This window comes from Ostrea edulis, chromosome 4, assembly GCF_947568905.1.
Source record: "Ostrea edulis chromosome 4, xbOstEdul1.1, whole genome shotgun sequence".
Lineage (NCBI taxonomy): Eukaryota > Metazoa > Mollusca > Bivalvia > Ostreida > Ostreidae > Ostrea > Ostrea edulis.
The window spans coordinates 23,685,501-23,708,000 of NC_079167.1; the positions used below are offsets into that span (position 1 = coordinate 23,685,501).

At 35.5% G+C, this 22,500-nt stretch overlaps 3 protein-coding genes across 3 annotated transcripts; 2 read left to right on the forward strand and 1 right to left on the reverse strand.

Annotated features, from left to right (window-relative positions):
- Positions 1-796: 796 nt before the first annotated feature.
- Positions 797-7,493, forward strand: LOC125668911 (GATA zinc finger domain-containing protein 14-like; the record flags this gene model as incomplete). Its single annotated transcript, XM_056161327.1, has 9 exons — positions 797-883; positions 1,040-1,168; positions 2,497-3,222; positions 3,390-3,475; positions 3,622-3,739; positions 3,875-4,038; positions 5,645-5,916; positions 6,872-7,104; positions 7,278-7,493. Coding segments are annotated over exons 1-9 (2,031 nt in total), but the record flags the coding sequence as incomplete, so codon positions are not given.
- Positions 7,494-7,517: 24 nt separating this feature from the next.
- On the forward strand, positions 7,518-9,935 carry LOC130054050 (salivary glue protein Sgs-3-like). Its single transcript, XM_056162295.1, has one exon. The coding sequence runs from the start codon at positions 7,789-7,791 to the stop codon at positions 8,551-8,553; it is 765 nt and encodes a 254-aa protein (XP_056018270.1). The 5' UTR covers positions 7,518-7,788; the 3' UTR covers positions 8,554-9,935.
- Positions 9,936-10,749: 814 nt separating this feature from the next.
- LOC125670540 (multiple inositol polyphosphate phosphatase 1-like) lies at positions 10,750-22,358 on the reverse strand. Its single transcript, XM_048905750.2, has 4 exons — positions 21,599-22,358; positions 20,597-20,721; positions 17,502-17,617; positions 10,750-14,944 (listed from the first exon to the last, which is right to left on the reverse strand). Exons 1-4 carry the CDS (start codon positions 22,341-22,343, stop codon positions 14,536-14,538), a joined length of 1,395 nt encoding a protein of 464 aa, XP_048761707.2. The 5' UTR covers positions 22,344-22,358; the 3' UTR covers positions 10,750-14,535.
- Between the last annotated feature and the right edge of the window lie 142 nt (positions 22,359-22,500).

A 22,500-nucleotide genomic window follows, 5' to 3' on the forward strand; every position in this document is an offset into this window, starting at 1 on the left:
TATTTCAATTTAAAAATTATTCATTGAATCATTACATTACATTATACAGTATATATCCGGATCCTATGACGTTTCTGCAAAGTTACTGGAGTACAACAGAGACGAGGACTGTGGGTGTGATTCCGGGTTCTTGTGGGGCGGCTGTCACGAGTGTGACGTGTATCTTCAGATCTGCTTACTGTCTTTTACATCAAGTTATGGGTATGATTGTTTTTACAAGGATGCTCATAACACCTTTCAGTTTTTATTCTATCTTTTCTGTGCATGCATCATAGAATGTAGTCGATGCAACATAGACATAACTGAAAAACAATACGATTCAACGATATACTTGTAGATCTAGTAGTTTTTGAAGATACAGGGATGTCATTGTTCGGACATAACAAATATTTCATCTAAAAGAAGGCCATTTATAGCAAGATTCTTTTATTCCTATTTCACATTCAACAGATCTGACAAGGCAACATAATTTTCTGATATGACGATATGATTTTCTGATTAAATTATGTCGACTTATCAGACAGATGCCATGTCGCCTTGTTATGATTCGCTGCATTGTGAAAATATACATGTATATGTCGACGGCACTTAATAGCATTTAAGAAAAACACTTTCGGTTATAATATATACTGAGATCCGGGTAGTTAAGATAATAAACTCGATAGTCTACCTAAAGAGTCGACAAAAGAGGGGGGGGGGCTGAAATATGCCACCAGGCAGAGGTTTTAAGCCAGTCTATAGATTTGTATTCATTATACTATTTTTTACAGACAATCGTGTTTAGGAAAAGATAACAATGAAAGAGTTGACGATACTCATCATTTTAATTTTGGACGACAGACGCCACAAATCCGTGATTCTTATGGCTGGAGAAATCTCAGCGGTAAAGTAAGCAATCAGTTACTGATTTCTGCGTTTTAATTCATGCTAAAACCTGTTAATCAACCAATCAATAAGCAGATTAATTATATAGGAGAAAATATGTCCTAGACGTTTTGCAGAAGAATTAAACTAAAATTCAGTATCTGTTTTCCACCAGCCCCTGTTTAGGATATCTATTCACGCCTATGACTATGAAAGCAGTTTTTTGGACAGTGACGATGATCTCGGAGTAACGAACTACGACTACACAGCTGGTACAACGACCGACAACCAAATCATCACAACAGTGAGAGGACCTAACAACTTACGGTGGGTGTGAATTTTAGCTTTAGATTTTAATCAAAATGGAGAATTTAAATGCAATTATCGAATAGCTGATTGGTCCATATTTATGAAATCCTTAGTAATGAATTCTCTTTTAAAATGTTTCTCTGTCACTTAGAAGAAGGTATGTTATTGGGATCCGAGTCCTGAATAATAAGACATTCTCTAACTTCATCAAACCGGTTATGTGTGTGTTTGACAGATTAAAGGGCATTAGAAAAAATAAATACAAATTTACAGAATTGTGAAGTCATCAACACGTTACAGTGTAGGAAATGACCATAATCAACATGATTTCTCATATTGAAAACTTTGTCGACATGCGTCACTCGTGCTAAGTTTGATATGCTTTTTGTAATGTAATGTGGTTAATAATACTTATATGCTCTCTATTTTTGCATGCTAAAATGAGAGAAATTCCATCTTTTAAATATCATATTGTATGAAATATGATAAAAACAACACCAGCGACGGATTGATATGGAAATATGAATGTGTATCTGACGATGATCGAATAAAACATAAAAAGAAAATCCCCTAAGTCAAAAGCCATTTCATTCACATCTATTTTCTGAAAATAAACTGTATTTACAAATTTTAACACTTGTGTAAGATACTGATTTTGAACAGAGTTTGATGTTAACGTAGGAGACCGGTCAGTCAATATTTACAAGATTAACTTGTTGACTGATCAATTGATTATTATCAAGCGGATTTTCCATTCTGAGAAAACATTCGACGAGTATCTAGGAATAGGATAAGAAATTGCAGGCGCGTAGCTGCCTATACGCAAGTACGCAACTGCGTACACATTTGCTAAAAAAAAAAAAGAGAAATTATTTTTACATTTTTATGTCATTGCCTTAAGTGTAACTTTGCGCTATGTATTTCCGATTTATGATTAACTCCAATCATCATGTCTATTCTATTGTTTGAATTCGTTTGTTTCGAAAATTGACAGCAAAATACCCGTTGTATACTCAAAAAAATTGGTGATTGTAATCAATAAAACCCAGGAGCTTCCAGGGGCTTGGCCCCCTGGGCCCCCATCAGGGCTTCGCCCTGGACCCGCTGGGGGCCTCAAGGCGGCCACCAGACCCCCTGCCTTACTTTGCGTACACTTCATTTTCTGTCTGGCTACGCGCCTGAATTGCATATGAATTTCTTTCGCGCTTTCAGACTGTTTGTTGTCAGTACGATAACTGATATATTCATTGGCTGTATTTAATACATCTGGTTAAATAAGTGATAGTTTTATTTCTTTAGATATAATTCAGCTGTATAATTCAGACAGTAATATGGAATTTCAACAATGGATTCGACAACACATGCATGTTTCTATTCTCTGTTACTAAAGAGACCACGTGTAACATAGAGAACATTTCTTTCAGGGTGAAATTATCATTGACTGTTTCAACCACAACTACACCGACAACAAGCACAACTACACCGACAACAACCACAACTACACCGACAACAACCACTCCAACAACCACAACTCTACCGACAACAACCACAACTCTACCGACAACAACCACAACTCCACCGACAACAACCACAACTACACCGACAACAACCACTCCAACAACCACAACTCTACCGACAACAACCACAACTCCACCGACAACAACCACAACTACACCGACAACAACCACAACTCCACCGACAACAACCACAACACCGACAACAAACACTCCAACAACCACAACTCTACCGACAACAACCACAACTCCACCGACAACAACCACAACTACACCGACAACAACCACAACTCCACCGACATCAACCACAACTACACCGACAACAGCCACAACTACACCGACAACAAACACTCCAACAACCACAACTCTACCGACAACAACCACAACTCCAACAACAACAACCACAACTCCAACAACAACCACAACTCTACCGACAACAACCACAACTCTAGTAACAACTACGACTCTATTAACAACAAGCACAACTACTCAACCGAAAATAGCTACAACTCTACCGACAACTACGACACCAACGGTATGTGAAAAATAGCTTTGTACAAAAAATATACAGGAAATGCGATTGGGTTAATTTGTTTGTTTGTTTTTGAAAATGGTCTTAGATACTACAGAATAATGTCCAGTCCTTGAAATATCAACAAGAAATGATTTCATAGGAGCAATTTGATTTTTTTCTTTTGGTAGTTGATACCCGATATATCCGGATCCTATGACGTTTCTGTGAAGTTACTGGAGTACAACAGAGACGAGGACTGTGGGTGTGATTCTGGGTATTTGTGGGACGGTTGTCATGAATGTGACGTGTATCTTCAGATCTGCTTGGTGCCCTTAACACCAAGTTACAGGTGGGACACATTTTCCTGCAATTTTTAACAGAGTTCTTAACCAAATAATCTTGCATTTCGTTTATTTACAGGCCATCATGTTTAGGAAAAGACGGAAATGGAAGAGTTGATGACACTCATCATTTTAATTTCGGACGTCAGACGCCACAAATCCGTGATTCTTATGGATGGAGAAAGCTAGCCGGTAGAGTAAGCGGTCATCTGATGTTCTTAAATATTAACACTCTCAAACACCTTCTGCCTCATTACTCTTATCATCATCAAAAGATAATGCCTTAATGAATGAAAGTGTTATATTGTGTTTATACTTATGCTTCATCCCAGTTTTATGTTTTCCGCCAGCCCCTGTTTAGAATATCTGTTCACGCCTATGACTATGACAATGTGGGCGGTAACGATGATCTCGGAGTGACGAACTATGACTACACAGCTGGTACAACGACCGACAACCAAATCATTACAACAGTGAGAGGACCTAAAAACTTATGGTGGGTGTGAATTTGAATCATTGTAGTATAAATGAATACAAGGGAAATTGTTATCCTATATTTTTAAAATATTATTTGGTCCGTAAGAAAAAAATATTACAAATTTCATTTTCTCTTGGTACATTATACCATCTTCCATCTTCAACAGGTAGTTTAACATTACAAGTTCTGAACCTACAACAATGTTTCAAATACTTACATTTGATATTTTAGTACTAAAACTCTAGTTTATATTTTGAAACAATATATAAAAAATATAAATGTAAACAATGAAATGTTTTTCTTTGCTGTTTTATCGGATGATGAAGGTAGCAATCATTGCAGAAAAAACACATAATTACCCGCTTACGCGGGTTATTAATTTTTTTCTGCAATGGCAATTTCAAAAGAAATATTAAGAAAAAATTCAATGAATATGAATATTACCAAATGTGCATTGAGAAGTTATAATTCCCGAGTCGAAAATAGGTGAAGTACTATACAAAGTTAGATCTATGATTGACGCTCAGGTCGTATCAACAAAGGTTCTTTAACGCTTGCGGTGGCACGTGGCCTCCATCTTTTAGGTAATACTGTAGAATCATTAAAATTCGTGGAGACCAATTTTCGTGGATTGCTGAAAATTTACGGGTTGGTGGGGACGTAATTTCGTGGATTTATATTTTTGTAAGAAAGATAACTTTGGCATGTAAATAGTTGTCTTTATTCGTTGAGGATGTAAATTCGTGGGTGAGTGGTACCCACGAATTCCACGAAAACTGAGCCACCACGAATTTATGTGTATGGTCTGACACGGCCATGTTACGAGCAAGGCTCAAACTCACAACATTTCGATCAAGAATTGAATGGAATGCCCTAACCAATGACCTATCGTGACCGATTTAAAAAAACATTTTAAAAACCAAATTAAAGTCAAATGTGTGTGTGTTTGACAGTACATCAAAAAGATTTAAAGCAAATAAAGACTCTTTTACAGCACTCTGATGTCAATATGTCAAAGGAAAGCAAAAATTACCTCCCCCACCCCCGGTCTATCACTAAGGAAAATTTGTCCACATATCCGTCATTCATGCATTTTATACACTCTCTTTAAACAGTGTATGATTATAATTTAGTAGCACCAGCGACGATCCGAATAACATGTAAAAAAAAATCTGGTCAGTCGAGTCACGGTATCATTATTTACATCCACATTTAGAAAATATATTACGTTTACAAATTTTAACACTTATCTGAAGATACTGACTTTTAACAGAGTTTGACGTTAACGTAGGAGACCGGTCAGCCAATTAATATATGTGAGATTAACATGTTGATTCATTATTATCGATTAGATAAGGCAGATGAGCAGATTTTCCATTCTGAGAAAACAATCGATCAAGGACAAGTAAATATCTATAACAAAATAACGTAAATTACATATGGATTTCCTTCGTGACGAGTCTCAAATATATCCGTTGTCTAAACAATCACCGGTACATTAAATATTCACCTGATTTATTACACCTGATCAGATAGTTCTATTTCCTTTAATATGAATTTTCTACAATGAATGCAATAAATAGTGTATGTTTCTGTTATTGAAAAAAAAATTACAGTAACGAAGTGAAATTCCTCTTCAGGGTGAAATTATCATTCAACGTGACAACTCCAACAACAACCACTCCGATCACAACCACTCCAACAACAACTCTAACAACAAACATAACTCCAACAACAACCACAACTCCAACAACCAGAACCACTCCAACAACAACCACAACTCCAACAACCACAATCACTCCAACAACAACCACAACTCCAAAAACTACAACCACTCCAAAAACAACTCCAACAACCACTCCAACAACAACAAAAACTCCAACAACCACTCCAACAGCAACCACAACTCCCACAACCACTCCAACAACAACCACAACTCCAAAAACTACAACCACTCCAAAAACTACAACCACTCCAAAAACAACAACAACACCAACAACCACTCCAACAACAACCACAACTCCAACAACAACCATAACTCCAACAACCACAACCACTCCAACAACAACCATAACTCCAACAACCACAACCACTCCAACAACAACCATAACTCCAACAACAACCATAACTCCAACAACAATCACTCCATCAACATCCACAACTCCAACAACCACAACAACAACAATTCCAACAACAATAACCACTCCAACAACAACCACAACTCCAACAACAACATCCACTCGAACAACAACTCCAACAACCACAAACACTCCAATAACAACCACAACTTTTACAACCACAACCACTTCAACTACAACTCCAACAACCACAACCACTCCAACAACAACCACAACTTTTACAACCACAACCACTCCAACAACAACTACAACTCCAACGACCACAACCACTCCAACAACAACCACAACTCCAAAAACTACAACCACTCCAAAAACAACGACAACTCCAACAACCACTCCAACAAAAACCATAACTCCAACAACCACAACCACTCCAACAACAACCACAACTCCAAAAACTACAACCACTCCAAAAACAACGACAACTCCAACAACCACTCCAACAACAACCATAACTCCAACAACAATAACCACTCCAACAACAACCACAACTCCAACAACAACAAACACTCCAACAATAACTCCAACAACCACTCCAACAACCACAACCACTCCAATCACAACCACAACTTTTACAACCACAGCCACTCCAACAACAACCACAACTCCAACAACAAACACAACTCCAACAACAACAAACACTCCAACAAAAACTCCAACAACCACAAACACTCCAATAACAACCACAACTTTTACAACCACAACCACTCCAGCAACCACAACCACTCCAACAACAACCACAACTCCAACAACAACAAACACTCTAACAACCACTCCAACAACCACAACCACTCCAACAACAATCACAACTCCAACCACAACTCCAACAACAACCACAACTCCAACAACAACAAACACTCCAACAACAACTCCAACAACCACAAACACTCCAATAACAACCACAACTTTTACAACCACAACCACTCCAACAACCACAACCACTCCAGCAACCACAACCACTCCAACAACAACCACAACTCCAAAAACTACAACCACTCCAAAAACAACCACAACTCCAACAACCACTCCAACAACAACCATAACTCCAACGACCACAACCACTCCAACAACATCCACAACTCCAACAACCACAACTCCAACAACCACAACCACTCCAAGAACAACTACAACTCCAACAACCACAACCACTCCAACAACAACCACAACTCCAACAACCACAATCATTCCAACAACAACCACAACTCCAACAACTACAACCACTCCAAAAACAACGACAACTCCAACAACCACTCCAACAACAACCATAACTCCAACGACCACAACCACTCCAACAACAACCACAACTCCAAAAACTACAACCACTCCAAAAACAACCACTCAAACAACAACCATAACTCCAACAACCACAACCACTCCAACAACAACCATAACTCCAACGACCACAACCACTATAACAACAACCACAACTCCAACAACAATCACTCCATCAACATCCACAACTCCAACAACCACAACTCGAACAACCACAACAACTCCAACAACCACAACAACTCCAACAACAACCACAACTCCAACAACCACAACCACTCCAACAACAATCACAACTCCAACAACCACAATCACTCCAACAACAACCACAACTCCAACAACTACAACCACTCCAAAAACAATGACAACTCCAACAACCACTCCAACAACAACCATAACTCGAACAACCACAACCACTCCAACAACAACTACAACTCCAACAACCACAACCACTCCAACAACATCCACAACTCCAACAACCACAACTCCAACTTCCACAAACACTCCAACAACAACCACAACTCCAACAACAATAACTCAAACAACCACTCAAACAACAACCACAACTCCAAAAATTACTGCAACAACAACCACTCCAACAACTACAACTCCAACAACCACAAACACTCCAACAACAACCACAACTTCAACAACCACAAACCCTCCAACAAAAACCACAACTCCAACAACAACTACAATGACTCAAACAAAAATAACTCCAAAATACACTGCAATAACAACCACAACTCCAACAATCACATCAATTATAAAACCAATATCTAAAGCAACACCCATATTATCAACATTGCCAACAACAACAACAGCAGCATCAACATTGACAATGCCAACAATTGAAATATCCAAAAGACCAACATTGAATTTGACTACAACAAACAAAATTACAACAAAACCTTCATCCATAATGCCAACTACAAAACAGTCATTAAACTCTATACCACCATTATCAAGAACTCCAACTGCAATAACAACAGGTAGAACTACAACCATACTAAACAACAGCAACAACGTCAAAGACGTCAACAAACACAAAAATTATAACAACATCTACTACATCGTCAACTACTACTACAATAACTACATCAACAATGACAACAAACAACCATAAATTATAACAACATCTACTACATCATCAACTACTACTACAACAACTACATCAACAATGACAACAAACAACCATAAATTATAACCACAAGAACGACTCCACTGCATGAAAACCACCAAATTGTATTCAATAGCCACATATCTATAATGGACAACCACCATTACTCAGGGATGGGGTAAAGGAATATTGTAATTAGCTGTATTTTTATAAAGAAATTGGATGTATTTGTAATTGACTTTGCTTTCAGTGACAAGTAATTGAATGTATTTGTTGCTGAATATATTCCTATAAAGTCAAGTTTTTTCAATTACTCTTCAATTACATTCTTCATTCAAACTTAAGAAATGCAAGTGTCTGATAATAATGGCATTAGACTGTTTCACTGTTTGTCATGGGGTGTTTATGCAATAATTAGATGTCCTATTGTCTATATACTTGATGCATAAATTACATTCAGAACTGAACATGTCCCAGAAATTATCCATCTGGAAATTTTGAAGCCAGAGTTTTAGCAGAATTCCTCAGAAAGCTTGAAGATGAATCAAAGGGTTAAGCATGCAGGCTTCAAAGTCATGTCTTCCAAGACATATTGAAATAAACTTCAGTAATTGAAATGTATTTAATTACATTCTTCAGAGTAATTGAAAGTAATCAATTACATTGATTAAAATTGATGTGATTGTAATAGCAAATAATTGAAAAAATTATCAATGTAACTGGAAGTATTTAATTACATTTTCATTGTAATTGATCCCATCCCTGCTACCACAACTGTCAGAATTGCTAATATTACTGCTACCATATATACACACATGTCAATCTTAACCACAAAGCAAACAACAATCATTATTGCAACCCAAAAATAACGGCTACCTCATAAGTATCAGCCAATGACTGCCCAACAATACTGTGCAGCTCCACAGTATCTGACAATATCAACAGCTCCTGGTAAGGAGAGTGCATAATGGAAAACGTCACATTGGATTTTTGTGTAGATCTGTAGTTTTACTGTATATAGACAGCAGAGGTAAATACCATTAATTTTACAAATTTTGGTGTGTTCGTGTTATTTAAATGTTTATGATTAATGTACAGTTGTACAAATGTAAAGTGATAATTCTTATCAATATGCAATACATGTATATCACATAATTTATGTATGGACTAGAAATGTTTTAAGTGAAATTTACTTTAAATGCACTGAGCAGTATCATTTCTTCTCTTGATTTCATTATAATCTACAACTCATTTGTTGCATCAATTTGATGTTCTCATCAAATTTATTATGTTTTGTAAACAGGAATAACTATCATGAACATTTTTTAGCTGTATTTTAGTTCATTTATTTCAATTAATACTGATGAACAATAAAAATTGTACAGAAATGCATAGCGTTGTTGTTCATTTATCAATCAAATATAACTCAGTGTAAAAATATAGTCTAGCAAACATAAAACATTGACATGCGAACAATCTGTCATGAATTACACAGAAAACACTACCAAGACTCTGATTCTTGCATCATTTAGACTTGGAAGATGACTTTAGATAATCTGAACATCATGAATGAAATTCTATGATAAATAAAGTATGATAATTTTATTGAAGCATCCAATCACAAGCATACTATCTTGGTTATCATTGCCACAAAAACAGTTTAAAAACGACATCTCGTGGACACGACGGCACCATGGAGTATCATCATAAGGCCTTTATATAAAACTCGCAGTAACAATTGTAAAATTAAACCACAACAGATGAAATGTATAAGATCGAGATGAGTGAATTCAAGTTAACCTAACTCTGTTGTCTGGGTTGACTTAGAGGAATAAATAAAATCTGCATTACTCACGTTAAAAAAAAAGTCTACATAAAAAAATGCTCAATTTTTCATACTGCATTCTGTTGTTAATGACATAATGATAAATGTAATTTTTTAATTATTTTTAACGAATAACTTAAAATTGTAGACTGCAATACAGGTTTTTTAAAAGTTCAAATACTTCACTCCAACCTTTTAATATGTTACATCACATATCATGTACAGAACAGTCACCACATAGATAGCAAGGAATACATAATATTAATCTGCTCGATTATATTTCTGATTATACAATTTTTTTTAAGTTTGAAAAACACAGATTTCAAGAAGAGTATGTATGTAGTGAATGTCTAGTGTAAGGCTGTAGTGAATGTCTAGTGTAAGTCTGTAGTGTATGTCTAGTGTAATTAAGCCTGTAGTGTATATCTAGTGTATGTCTAGTGTAAGACTGTAGTGTATGTATTGTAAGTCTGTAGTGTGTGTCTAGTGTAAGTCTGTAGTCAGTGCTCGAGCTGGGCTTCGCCATTTTCGCCAATGGCGAATTTTTTTCAAAAATGGCGAAAAAAAATTGAAAGTGGCGAAAATCCCTTTTTGCAATAAATTGTATTTCTAATCCTTTGTCAGTGACACATTATCGCCTGTTTGTTTATGCAGTCAAAATCTGTTTATTCAGTCAACACGTGCGACCGGAAATCTCGCGTCGCTCCAGTGCACACAGAGCTGGTCACAGCCTCAGGTAATTTATGGCTGCAAAAAAGTCGGTGATTATGTAATAAAGTACATCGGACAGCTGTTTACCATGCTGTGGTCAATTGTTTAACATTTAAAGTCTTATTCATTATCGTGTTATCATCTCCACATTAATGTCAATTCTTAACCAGAGAACCGACCGGTAATTCAATTGGCCGTATTATTGTGTATAATGTATATATGAATACATCAATTGTTTATTTTTGCGGCCAAACTTGTTGATTACAAGATTTTGATTTTGATGTGTTTGATTTTAGTTCGAATATTTCATAAACAATGCATTCGGTCACCATTGATATGGACATAGCAATTTTAATAAATAATTTTCTTTGAAGTTCGGTGCGAAAAAGTATAAAAATGCTAATCTCATAAGACTACACACCCCATTCTATTTTGACACTAAACTTGTAGCTTCTGACCTTAGTCAGTCTAAAATTAAAAAATATCTATGTTTGGCTTTACAGTCAACCCCACCTGCTCAAACATCTGATTCTCTCCAAATTGCAAAATCTTCCATACAAAAACGGAAATTTAATAGGGAATGGTTGAGATACGACTCTAAATTGGGCTTGATGTTTTGTGACATCTGCATTTCGGCCAATGTACACAATGTTTTCACTGAGGGGTGTAACATCATGAAGTTTATATTTATATGATTTATTATCTGAATTTTGATTTCCATAATAGAATTTATCAAACAAATCAACTTCTTATTATTTCAGAAAGAAGTGTTTAAGTATGGTAGCTGGATATGATTAAGTAATGTAACTGATTCAAAATGCTAAAATAAGTGTAATGAATAAAATAATATATAATATGATGGGAATAATTGTAAAGCATGTGATTATTTGTGCCGCGCCACTCCCCGAAAAAGTGGCGAAAGGGAATTCTGGTCCAGTGGGAGCACTGTCTATAGTGTATGTCTAGTGTAAGACTGTAGTGTATGTCTAGTGTAAGGCTGTAGTGTATGTTTAGTGTAAGGATGTAGCGTATGTGATGTCTAGTGTAAGTCTGTAGTGTATGTCTAGTGTAAGGCTGTAGTGTATGTCTAGTGTAAGGCTGTAGTGTATGTGACGTCTAGTGTAAGTCTATAGTGTATGTCTAGTGTAAGGCTGTAGTGTATGTCTAGTGTAAGGATGTAGTGTATGTGATGTCTAGTGTAAGACTGTGGTGTATGTCTAGTGTAAGTCTGTAGTGTATGTCTAGTGTAAGGCTGTAGTGTATGTCTAGTGTAAGGATGTAGTGTATGTGATGTCTAGTATAAGTCTGTAGTGTATGTCTAGTGTAAGGCTGTAGTGTATGTCTAGTGTAAGGATGTAGCATATATGATGTCTAGTGTAAGACTGTAGTGTATGTCTAGTGTAAATCTATAGTGTAAGGCTGTAATGTATATCTAGTGTAAGACTGTAGTGTATGTCTAGTGTAAGACTGTAGTGTATGTCTAGTGTAAGACTGTAGTGTATGTCTAGTGTAAGACTGTAGTGTATGTCTAGTGTAAGTCTGTAGTGTATGTCTAGTGTAAGTCTATAGTGTAAGACTGTAGTGTATGTCTAGTGTAAGGCTGTAATGTATGTCCAGTGTAAGGCTGTAGTATATGTCTAGTGTAAGACTGTAGTGAATGTCTAGTGTAAGACTGTAGTGTATGTCTAGTGTAAGACTGTAGTGTATGTCTAGTGTAAGACTGTAGTGAATGTCTAGTGTAAGACTGTAGTGAATGTCTAGTGTAAGACTGTAGTGTATGTCTAGTGTAAGACTGTAGTGTATGTCTAGTGTAAGACTGTAGTGTATGTCTAGTGTAAGGCTGTAGTGTATGTCTAGTGTAAGACTGTAGTGTATGTCTAGTGTAAGGATGTAGTGTATGTGATGTCTAGTGTAAGACTGTAGTGTAAGACTGTAGTGTATGTCTAGTGTAAGACTGTAGTGTATGTCTAGTGTAAGTCTGTAGTGTATGTCTAGTGTAAGACTGTAGTGTATCTCTAGTATAAGGTTGTAGTGTATGTCTAGTGTAAGGATGTAGTGTATGTGATGTCTAGTGTAAGACTGTAGTGTATGTCTAGTGTAAGTCTATAGTGTAAGACTGTAGTATATGTCTAGTGTAAGACTAGTGTAAGTCTATAGTGTAAGGCTGTAGTGTATGTCTAGTGTAAGGCTGTAGTGTATGTCTAGTGTAAGACTGTAGTGTATGTCTAGTGTAAGACTGTAGTGTATTAGTAATGCAAGTCTGACAACTATCAAATGAGCTGTTCCAAGCAAAAAGGGCTCTAAGTAATTTAGTGCTGCAGTATGAACTATAGAGAGCAATCCCTCAATACATTAGAGTAATGTTGATTGTCGTTAAGATATTAAAGTCAACCAAAGATGACAACCAACTCGTGATTGGTAATCATGGCATCTTTCTTTACAAGAAGGAAAAAAAATGATGTCGTGTTTTTCATTATGACATTTTAAAACATAGTTGGATATGATGAGTGTCTTTTTTGCTAGGAATTTAACATTTTGCTTTTGTCATCTTTTCTACACTATCAGTAATCATTAAATGCAACTTACTTTTGGTGTAACATAAATACAATGTAGAAATAAAATTCAAAATAATTGAAAAGAAGTTGACAAAATCCCTGGTCCAATTTTGTTTATCTTCATCATGAAATCTTATATGAAACTGGACTTTGTACCCACTGTATCGACACCCTTATAAACTTCAATATTAAGGGCATTCAGCTTGCAAAGGGTCTAAATACTAAAACCTTGCTGAATCTCAACAAGATATTTCATTGTACACTGACATCAGTGGGATCTCTGTTCTGATTCCCCTAGTGCAGTCAAAGGTGTACAAATTAATGATCAACATAAAAATTGCAGTATTAACATAGCACAACACTTGTAGTGCTAATTCACGATTGCACCAAATAGTCCTCAACCTAGAAAATTTACAGTATTTAAAGAAAACTCAAATAAGTTTACACTATAGTAACTATAAAAAATATATATATTTCTAAACTAGAATTGTAAAACTTTCAATAACCCTAATTTGTGTGCAATCATTCTATTTTGTGGGGGATCACTTTTGTGAATGTATAACTGCAATATAATACATAATTTACACAATGTTTCAATGTTGGAGAAAATATACCCAAAACATTAATTTCAACAAAAATGTCAATCATGGCAATCCACGAAAATTTACCCTCAACAGATTTAAATAATTTCACAGATAGAGCACCAAGTAAACATTTCTAAATTGTGTGTTAATAATTATTAATGCTGTTCTAAGAAGGATGTACATCCCATAAGTCATGCTGTTTTTTATACAGGTGGCAGTAATGACTAATGAGTACTACCGATGTTTGTGAGAAGACATTGGTCCGTTGTTTATTTTCAATGATTAATGTCCACAATTCTCTGCTAGTCTTCTGTTAGAGTTCCTCATGTTTTGGACTGTCTTTCTCTGGTTCTGGATTTCTACACATCTTGTGGAACTCGCAGTGGTCCACTTGACCTTTGTAGAAATCCCTGACAAGGTCATACTGACACGCTTTTTCCCCACATGCCGGAATGTCCACTGGTTTCTCATTCACGTAAAACTTGACCACATATTCTGAGTCATCATTGGTAACTTTCGTGTCGTCTGCTGAGTCACACTGAAACAAGGCTACTGCAAAATTACCCGAGAACGGCAGCACTCGACTGGCTCGGAACTTCCTGTTCCTGTGGATTTGGAAATTGTCTGCCTTCAGCTGCGGGTCATCTTTGAAAAGACCGAGTGCCGCATACAATGGCGCCAATGTTTCTGCATGCCCAAAGCCAAACACTGCAGACTCATAACTGTTAAAAAAGCAGAAAAAAATTACATTTTTATCAAATTAAATGATATTTACGATCAAAGTACTAATAAACAGATACATACAAACACATTAAACAGATACGCACAATCGCCTTAAACAGGTATGTACAAACACCTTAAACAGGTACATACAAACACCTTAAACAGATACATACAAACACCTTAAACAGGTACGTACAAACACCTTAAACAGGTACGTACAAACACCTTAAACAGGTACATACATACACCTTAAACAGATACGTACAAACACCTTAAACAGATACGTACAAACACCTTAAACAGGTACGTACAAACACCTTAAACAGGTACATACATACACCTTAAACAGGTACGTACAAACACCTTAAACAGATACATACAAACACCTTAAACAGGTACATACAAACACCTTAAACAGATACATACAGACATCTTAAACAGATATGTACAAACACCTTAAACAGGTACATACAAACACCTTAAACAGATATGTACAAACACCTTAAACAGGTACGTACAAACACCTTAAACAGGTACATACATACACCTTAAACAGATACGTACAAACACCTTAAACAGATACGTACAAACACCTTAAACAGGTACATACAAACACATTAAACAGATACATACAGACATCTTAAACAGATATGTACAAACACCTTAAACAGATACATACAAACACCTTAAACAGGTAGATACAAACACATTAAACAGATATATACAAACACCTTAAACAGATACGTACAAACACCTTAAACAGATACATACAGACACCTTAAACAGATACGTACAAACACTTTAAACAGGTACATACAAACACCTTAAACAGATATGTACAAACACCTTAAACAGGTAGATACAAACACATTAAACAGATATGTACAAACACCTTAAACAGGAACATACAAACACCTTAAACAGATACATACAAACACCTTAAACAGGTACGTACAAACACCTTAAACAGATACGTACAAACACCTTAAACAGGTACGTACAAACACCTTAAACAGGTACATACATACACCTTAAACAGATACGTACAAACACCTTAAACAGATACGTACAAACACCTTAAACAGGTACGTACAAACACCTTAAACAGGTACATACAAACACCTTAAACAGATATGTACAAACACCTTAAACAGGTACATACAAACACATTAAACAGATATATACAAACACCTTAAACAGATACGTACAAACACCTTAAACAGATACGTACAAACACCTTAAACAGATACGTACAAACACCTTAAACAGGTACATACAGACACCTTAAACAGATACGTACAAACACCTTAAACAGATACATACAAACACATTAAACAGATATATACAAACACCTTAAACAGGTACGTACAAACACCTTAAACAGATACGTACAAACACCTTAAACAGATACATACAGACACCTTAAACAGATACGTACAAACACCTTAAACAGGTACATACAAACACCTTAAACAGATATGTACAAACACCTTAAACAGGTAGATACAAACACATTAAACAGATACGTACAAACACCTTAAACAGGTACGTACAAACACCTTAAACAGGTACGTACAAACACCTTAAACAGGTACGTACAAACACCTTAAACAGGTACGTACAAACACCTTAAACAGATACATACAGACACCTTAAACAGATACATACAGACACCTTAAACAGATACGTACAAACACCTTAAACAGGTACGTACAAACACCTTAAACAGATATGTACAAACACCTTAAACAGGTAGATACAAACATCTTAAACAGATACGTACAGATACCTTAAACAGGTACATACAAACACCTTACACAGATACATACAAACACCTTAAAAAGGTACGTACAAACACTTTAAACAGGTACGTACATAGACAGTTCAGCATTCTTGTATGCTATTATTGAAATCTGTTATGAAAAATTTCTAAAGGCTTTGCATGCCTTTTATTTCACTCCAATTAATGAAGCTGTTTTGGGAATGTACATGTTCCATATTACAAAAGTCAGATCAGCATCATCACAGTTTCTGAGAACATTCTGATAATATAAATAGAATCCAGACTTCATTCTTGACTAATGTTCAACTGTTGAAAAGTTTTCATAATTGACAATCAATAAATGGTTAAAATGTATTACAATTTATGGTAAGTGTTCATTTAAGACATAAATTGATAACCTTACATGTGTATATGTTGTACAAAGGATAAATTTTAATTCCAAGAAAGACAACTCTATTAAATTATTGTAAATCTATATTGGAAGCACTAAAATCCAACAACACTTTTATACCCAGAAGTGTCGGATGTATAACATAGATACAAGGTAGAGAGAGAAATTATATCATAGCTGCACTAAAATGACCAAATGATATGAATATTGAAAACTGTCAAATGTTATGACAACCTGTTCCTTTATCAGGACAAAGAAGTAAATTACGTGTGGAAAACATCTCTAAATCAGTTTACAAAAGGTATTCATTCAGTATTTAGTTTATATACTATTTTTAATTTCATAACTCTTACAATATTTAATAACAAATGTCAACCCTTACTCATCATCAGCATCATTAGCCTGGATGACTTTGTCCATCGTGGTGAAAATGCTGCTTACGAGGGGACAACTCATGGCGGAGGAAATATCATGGCCATACATCTTTTTCCAGTATTGCTGTCAAAAAATAAACAAAACATCTTCACATGTCAACACAAAATAACCATCTGTCTAATGAATCATATTATCTCATATATCTTGCTTACAATTGTTTTCATGGACTGTTTGTTATTCTGAAAAGCTTATATTCATATGATAGCTAGTGGTCAGTAGCAGTGATTTTTATTTTGTTATGTCCATCCATGTTTCTGTTATGAACAAGAGGTACTGTGAGCAATGCTCACTAAGAATAACCCCCCCCCCCGTGTTTACCCCAATCTCCCAAAGCGTGTTGTTAATAGGTATAAACTACCTCTTTCCCGAGTGTAACAATATGGTATGCCTTAGTAGAAGAAAATGGAAGATATAGTCCGAACACAAATCCATGGCATAAATCTATAATTTTGACCTTGAGATCAAAGGTCAAGGTCATAAAGAGGTCATGAATGTACATGACACATAGTCTCATGGTGATACACCCATGTCTTATGGTATGACTATGTCAAAACCCTATAATCAATTTTGACCTTGAGGTCAAAGTTCAAGGTCATATAGAGGTCATGAAGGTACCTGACACATCATCTCATGGTGATACACTCATGTGTCAAATATGGTATGCCTATGTCAAAGAACAAAGAAGTTATGGTCCGGACACGAATCCATTGTAAAAAACCTTTAATTTGACCTTGAGGTCAAGGGTCAAAGTCATATAGGGGTCATGAAGGTACTCGACACATCGTCTCATGGTGATCCACCTGTGTGCCAAATGTGGTATGCCTAAGTCAAAGAACAAAGAAGTTATGGCCCGGACACGAATCTGCACAGACAGACGAACAGACAGACAGAGTGATTCCTATATACCCCCCCCCCCCCTGAACTTTGTTTGGGGGGTATAATTATATATATTAAGTCTATACGTAATAATTATCAAATTAAAACCCTACAGCTCTGATGTTTGGGATGCTGTTAGATGTTTGTGAGAATGTTTCTAAATTTTCTTCTAGATGTTGATAAAGTGTACCGCCATGTCACATGATACGCCCATCAGATGATTATTCATTATAAACAGATAAAAAAAGGATATGACACTATTAGTTATGTAGACACTTAGACAGGTAATATGGAAATATATGGGGTCCTTGAAAAAAAATCCTATTGGGTGACGCGTAAGCCGAGCCCTATGTTTTTTTTCAAGGACCCCATATATTTCCATATTATCCCTCTAAGTGTCTACATAACGAATTTATCCTGTCGATGATTTTACCTATACATCAATTAAAGGCATATTGACATTATTCATTCTTGATGCTTTTCTAATGTACATGTACAACTGTCACAATAAATGACTGCAAAGTATGTATTCTTGAGATACTTTATCAAATGTACAACAATGAAAAACAACGGGATAAAAACAAGTTTTTCAACAGACTGTAAATTTAAAAATGAATTCATTTGTTTTCATATACCTATGATGTCATAATATGTGCTGACTCCAGTGACAGGGTTTATGTATTCTCGTGATTTCATAGTACACATATGTGGTCAGTAAATCATGTGGAAGGGCATATCAAAAATATTAGGTTAGTAAGAGACATAACATCGTTGTATGTAGCACTGGTTTCAGTTAATGAAATTCCGAGATTTTTATCAGAGGCAGGATGAAAAATCATGTCAACCTAAATTGGTGCAAAGATTGCACCAATATCTTTGCTTTTTGGTCTGAGGTAAAATCGAGATTATTCCTTGTAATGTGTCTATTGCACATTGCAATGACTTGTCAATCTATCTCTTAAGTTGTTCAAATAACTAGAAATATTCCAAAACATATTTTCATTTTGTAACATATATGTTTAGATTATTACTTTCACATGGTATGAATTACTTATTTTGGGTTGTACATTAATTAATCTTTAACTGGACAGATGTAATTTAACTCTTATCAAAATTATCTTTGAATATCCAGCAGAACTCTGAAACACCATGGCTTTCTCCCAAGGGGCTACTGGAATCTTAACTGGACAGACACGAAAAACCATCAGCTAAGATTATGATTGAAACGATTGCCCTATCTGTTCTGTGATGTGCTTGTATTTTGTAGTACAATACTTCATAAATTTATATCATTATTAAATGTTAGAAACAAAATGAGCATTCATATTTTATTACATAGCAACATTTCATGAAAAATAGTGTATTTCCTGATGTAATGATTATTGAACTGGGTTAAATGCATTACTCTTTCACATATGTAGGATTACCTCCCTTAAAACATTGGGGATTTTTAAAAAAAATACTTAACCATTTTAAAAGTTTTCATGATTTGATTTTAAGCTACAATTTACATTTTTACATAGATGCACAAATTGATAAATATGCTTATTCTAGGATTCATATCTACATAAACCCCAAAAAATGGTTATGCCATATATGGCCTCATCATCTTAATTATAGTTCACAGTGACCTCGATTTAGGGTACAACACACCTTCTTAGGTTGCATTAAATGACAAAGTTTGATGATTCTAGACCAAACAATTTTCCAGTTGATTTTGCCGGTCAAACAGGAATCTTAATCAAAGGTCACTGTGACCTAACTTTAAAGTCTTTAAGTGTGACCCACCCTCTACCCAAGATGTATTAGCTGAAAAAGTTTGATGATTCTAGGTCTTATAATATTTAAGTTATGAGCCGAACACAAAGTGGGACAGACGGACACGACAGCCATACTATAATACATCCCATCTAAAGACGGCGGTATAAACATCTGAATTTCAAACATTTTACATATAGAAATTTGACATGTTTAAGGGATATGTGGGTCATCTTTGCCATCTGCTGATCGTAGCTTATCTAAACTGTATAGGAATTAAATTGAGATTGCAACTAGTAAAACATGCACACACACTTATTTGGGCTAACTGTTTTTAGTATTTCTTGACTTTTCTTAAATACAAGCGAATTAAACTGACTAGCCCACACATTTTGTGTGGGTACTGACCTTAAGGTCATTCATGTACTGAATGACCTCAAGATTTTCCTGGTCCAGAAACTGACACCACTGTGATCCTGTCTCTGTAAGGGCTTCCTCAAAGGCACACAACTGGTGGATCGTGTTCAGGTCATCTGCAAAATCAGGTCAGCACAATCAATATCATTCTAAATACAAGTAACAGGAAGCACTTGAACCATATAGGTACTGCATAATGACTTTTAAATTCAAAAAAATATTTCCTATAGAATGAATTCTTTGCCATATAAAATTTCAAAACTCTTCAAATTTCACTTTACACTACACCCCCCCCCCTTTTTTTGGAAAGAAGTTTCCCCATTAATGATTATAATTAATGTTTTGTGCTACATAAATTTCAAACCTTTGCATTTGGTTCTAACCTGCCCCTGCCCCTCAGAGGTTTTTTATAAGATGACTTTCAAAGAATTTCTTATGTAATTCTTACTTTTGCCCCCCACTTCCTCGGTCATTCTTCGAACAAATTTGAATCTGGTATCACTACATGTGAAACTGATATTGAAAAATAACACTAACAAAATGGTATCTGTTTAGATAGAGAGAGAGAGAGGAGAGAGAGATAGATAGATATAAATTTTATTAATTTATGTGACTTTTAAATATTTTAATGCTGATTTAAGTCCCTTTCTTGTCTTGGTTAACATTAACAGTTCTGAATAGACAGGAAGACAGACAGCCCAAACAAAATCCTCCTGACTTTAAATCTTGACATAAGATATTAAACACTATATGAATAAAATTTCATCTAATTACAACATTCTGTAATGAGTTGCTGAAAAGGTCATCATAAAACTAAATTACAATCATTTGTCAGCAATAAGGTTGTGGTTACCTGGTATACGGAAGCACTGATAAAAAAAAATTGTGACCACACAAGTATGGCATTTGATTGAATTATCATGAAATGCACATTTTTTTTTTTTGGAAATCTGTGTGCAGTACATATTGTTTGGTTTAAAGCGTATCTATTACCTGGTGTCACATCCTCCTCATTAGGTAAACCTAGAACTTTACTCAGTTTCTTTGTACACACAGCCACCTCTGGTCCATACTTGAATTTTGAGTATTCACTTGTAGCTGTTTTATTATCATCTACAGTTTCACTAAAATGAACACAATTATCATGAAAACGCATTGCAATATCATTGATTGTTGGTTCCATTTCCTTATCTGCTTCTCCAAGAACTGTTTGTGAAAGACCTGAAAAAAATGCCAAACTGCTGGCATAGCTTCTCTGTTTACTGGAAGTCATGACACGTAGAGTGTCCATGTCTTCATCAAAAAGCAAATTAAATCTACGGGCGAATCTCTCTCCAAGCAATTCCTGTTCATATTGTCCAAGCTCTGCTATGATTTTATCACTCTCCTCAGGAAAAGGATTCTTCCAGGATTTCAAAAATGAAAATCGTTCATCAACTCCATTTAGAATTAATTTCTCATGCAGTGCTGACATTCGTTTGATCCACTTGAGACTCGGATACCTGGCACCGTGACGTAAAACGGCATTTAAATGAATGACTTGGCAGGTCTTTTCCCCGTAGTCAAACCATGTTTCAGAATCATCAGCAACTAATTCTTTTTCATCATTGAGCCAGAAATATGGAGTTTTCGTTGAATAACTTGCTGTCCGAAACGAGGACAAAGAATGAATGGCGAGCGTACACTCTAAAATAAGATAAATAATCGAAATCACCTGCGTCCTTGTGAACGCTGACATCTTGGATCGCCGAAATATGATAACTTATACGTAAAATAAGTCGGAAAAAACAATCTTTATTCTAGTGGCAGAATTTCGCTTTAAATACAGTGGACAATGAAAATTAGGTTATAAGACAAAATTTTAAAATTATTTTTTGCATTTGTATTTCTCACAA

What these genes read in the sequence shown, in the direction of transcription:
- LOC130054050 (XM_056162295.1), top strand. Translation starts at nt 7,789, where the DNA reads ATGACAACTCCAACAACCACTCCAACAACAACCATAACTCGAACAACC.
- LOC125670540 (XM_048905750.2), bottom strand. Translation starts at nt 22,343, where the DNA reads ATGTCAGCGTTCACAAGGACGCAGGTGATTTCGATTATTTATCTTATT. An exon ending in TGAGGAGGATGTGACACCAG is followed by an intron (nt 20,722 to 21,598) that starts GTAATAGATACG and finishes CTGATTTTGCAG; the next exon opens with ATGACCTGAACACGATCCAC. An exon ending in AGTACATGAATGACCTTAAG is followed by an intron (nt 17,618 to 20,596) that starts GTCAGTACCCAC and finishes ATTTTTTGACAG; the next exon opens with CAATACTGGAAAAAGATGTA.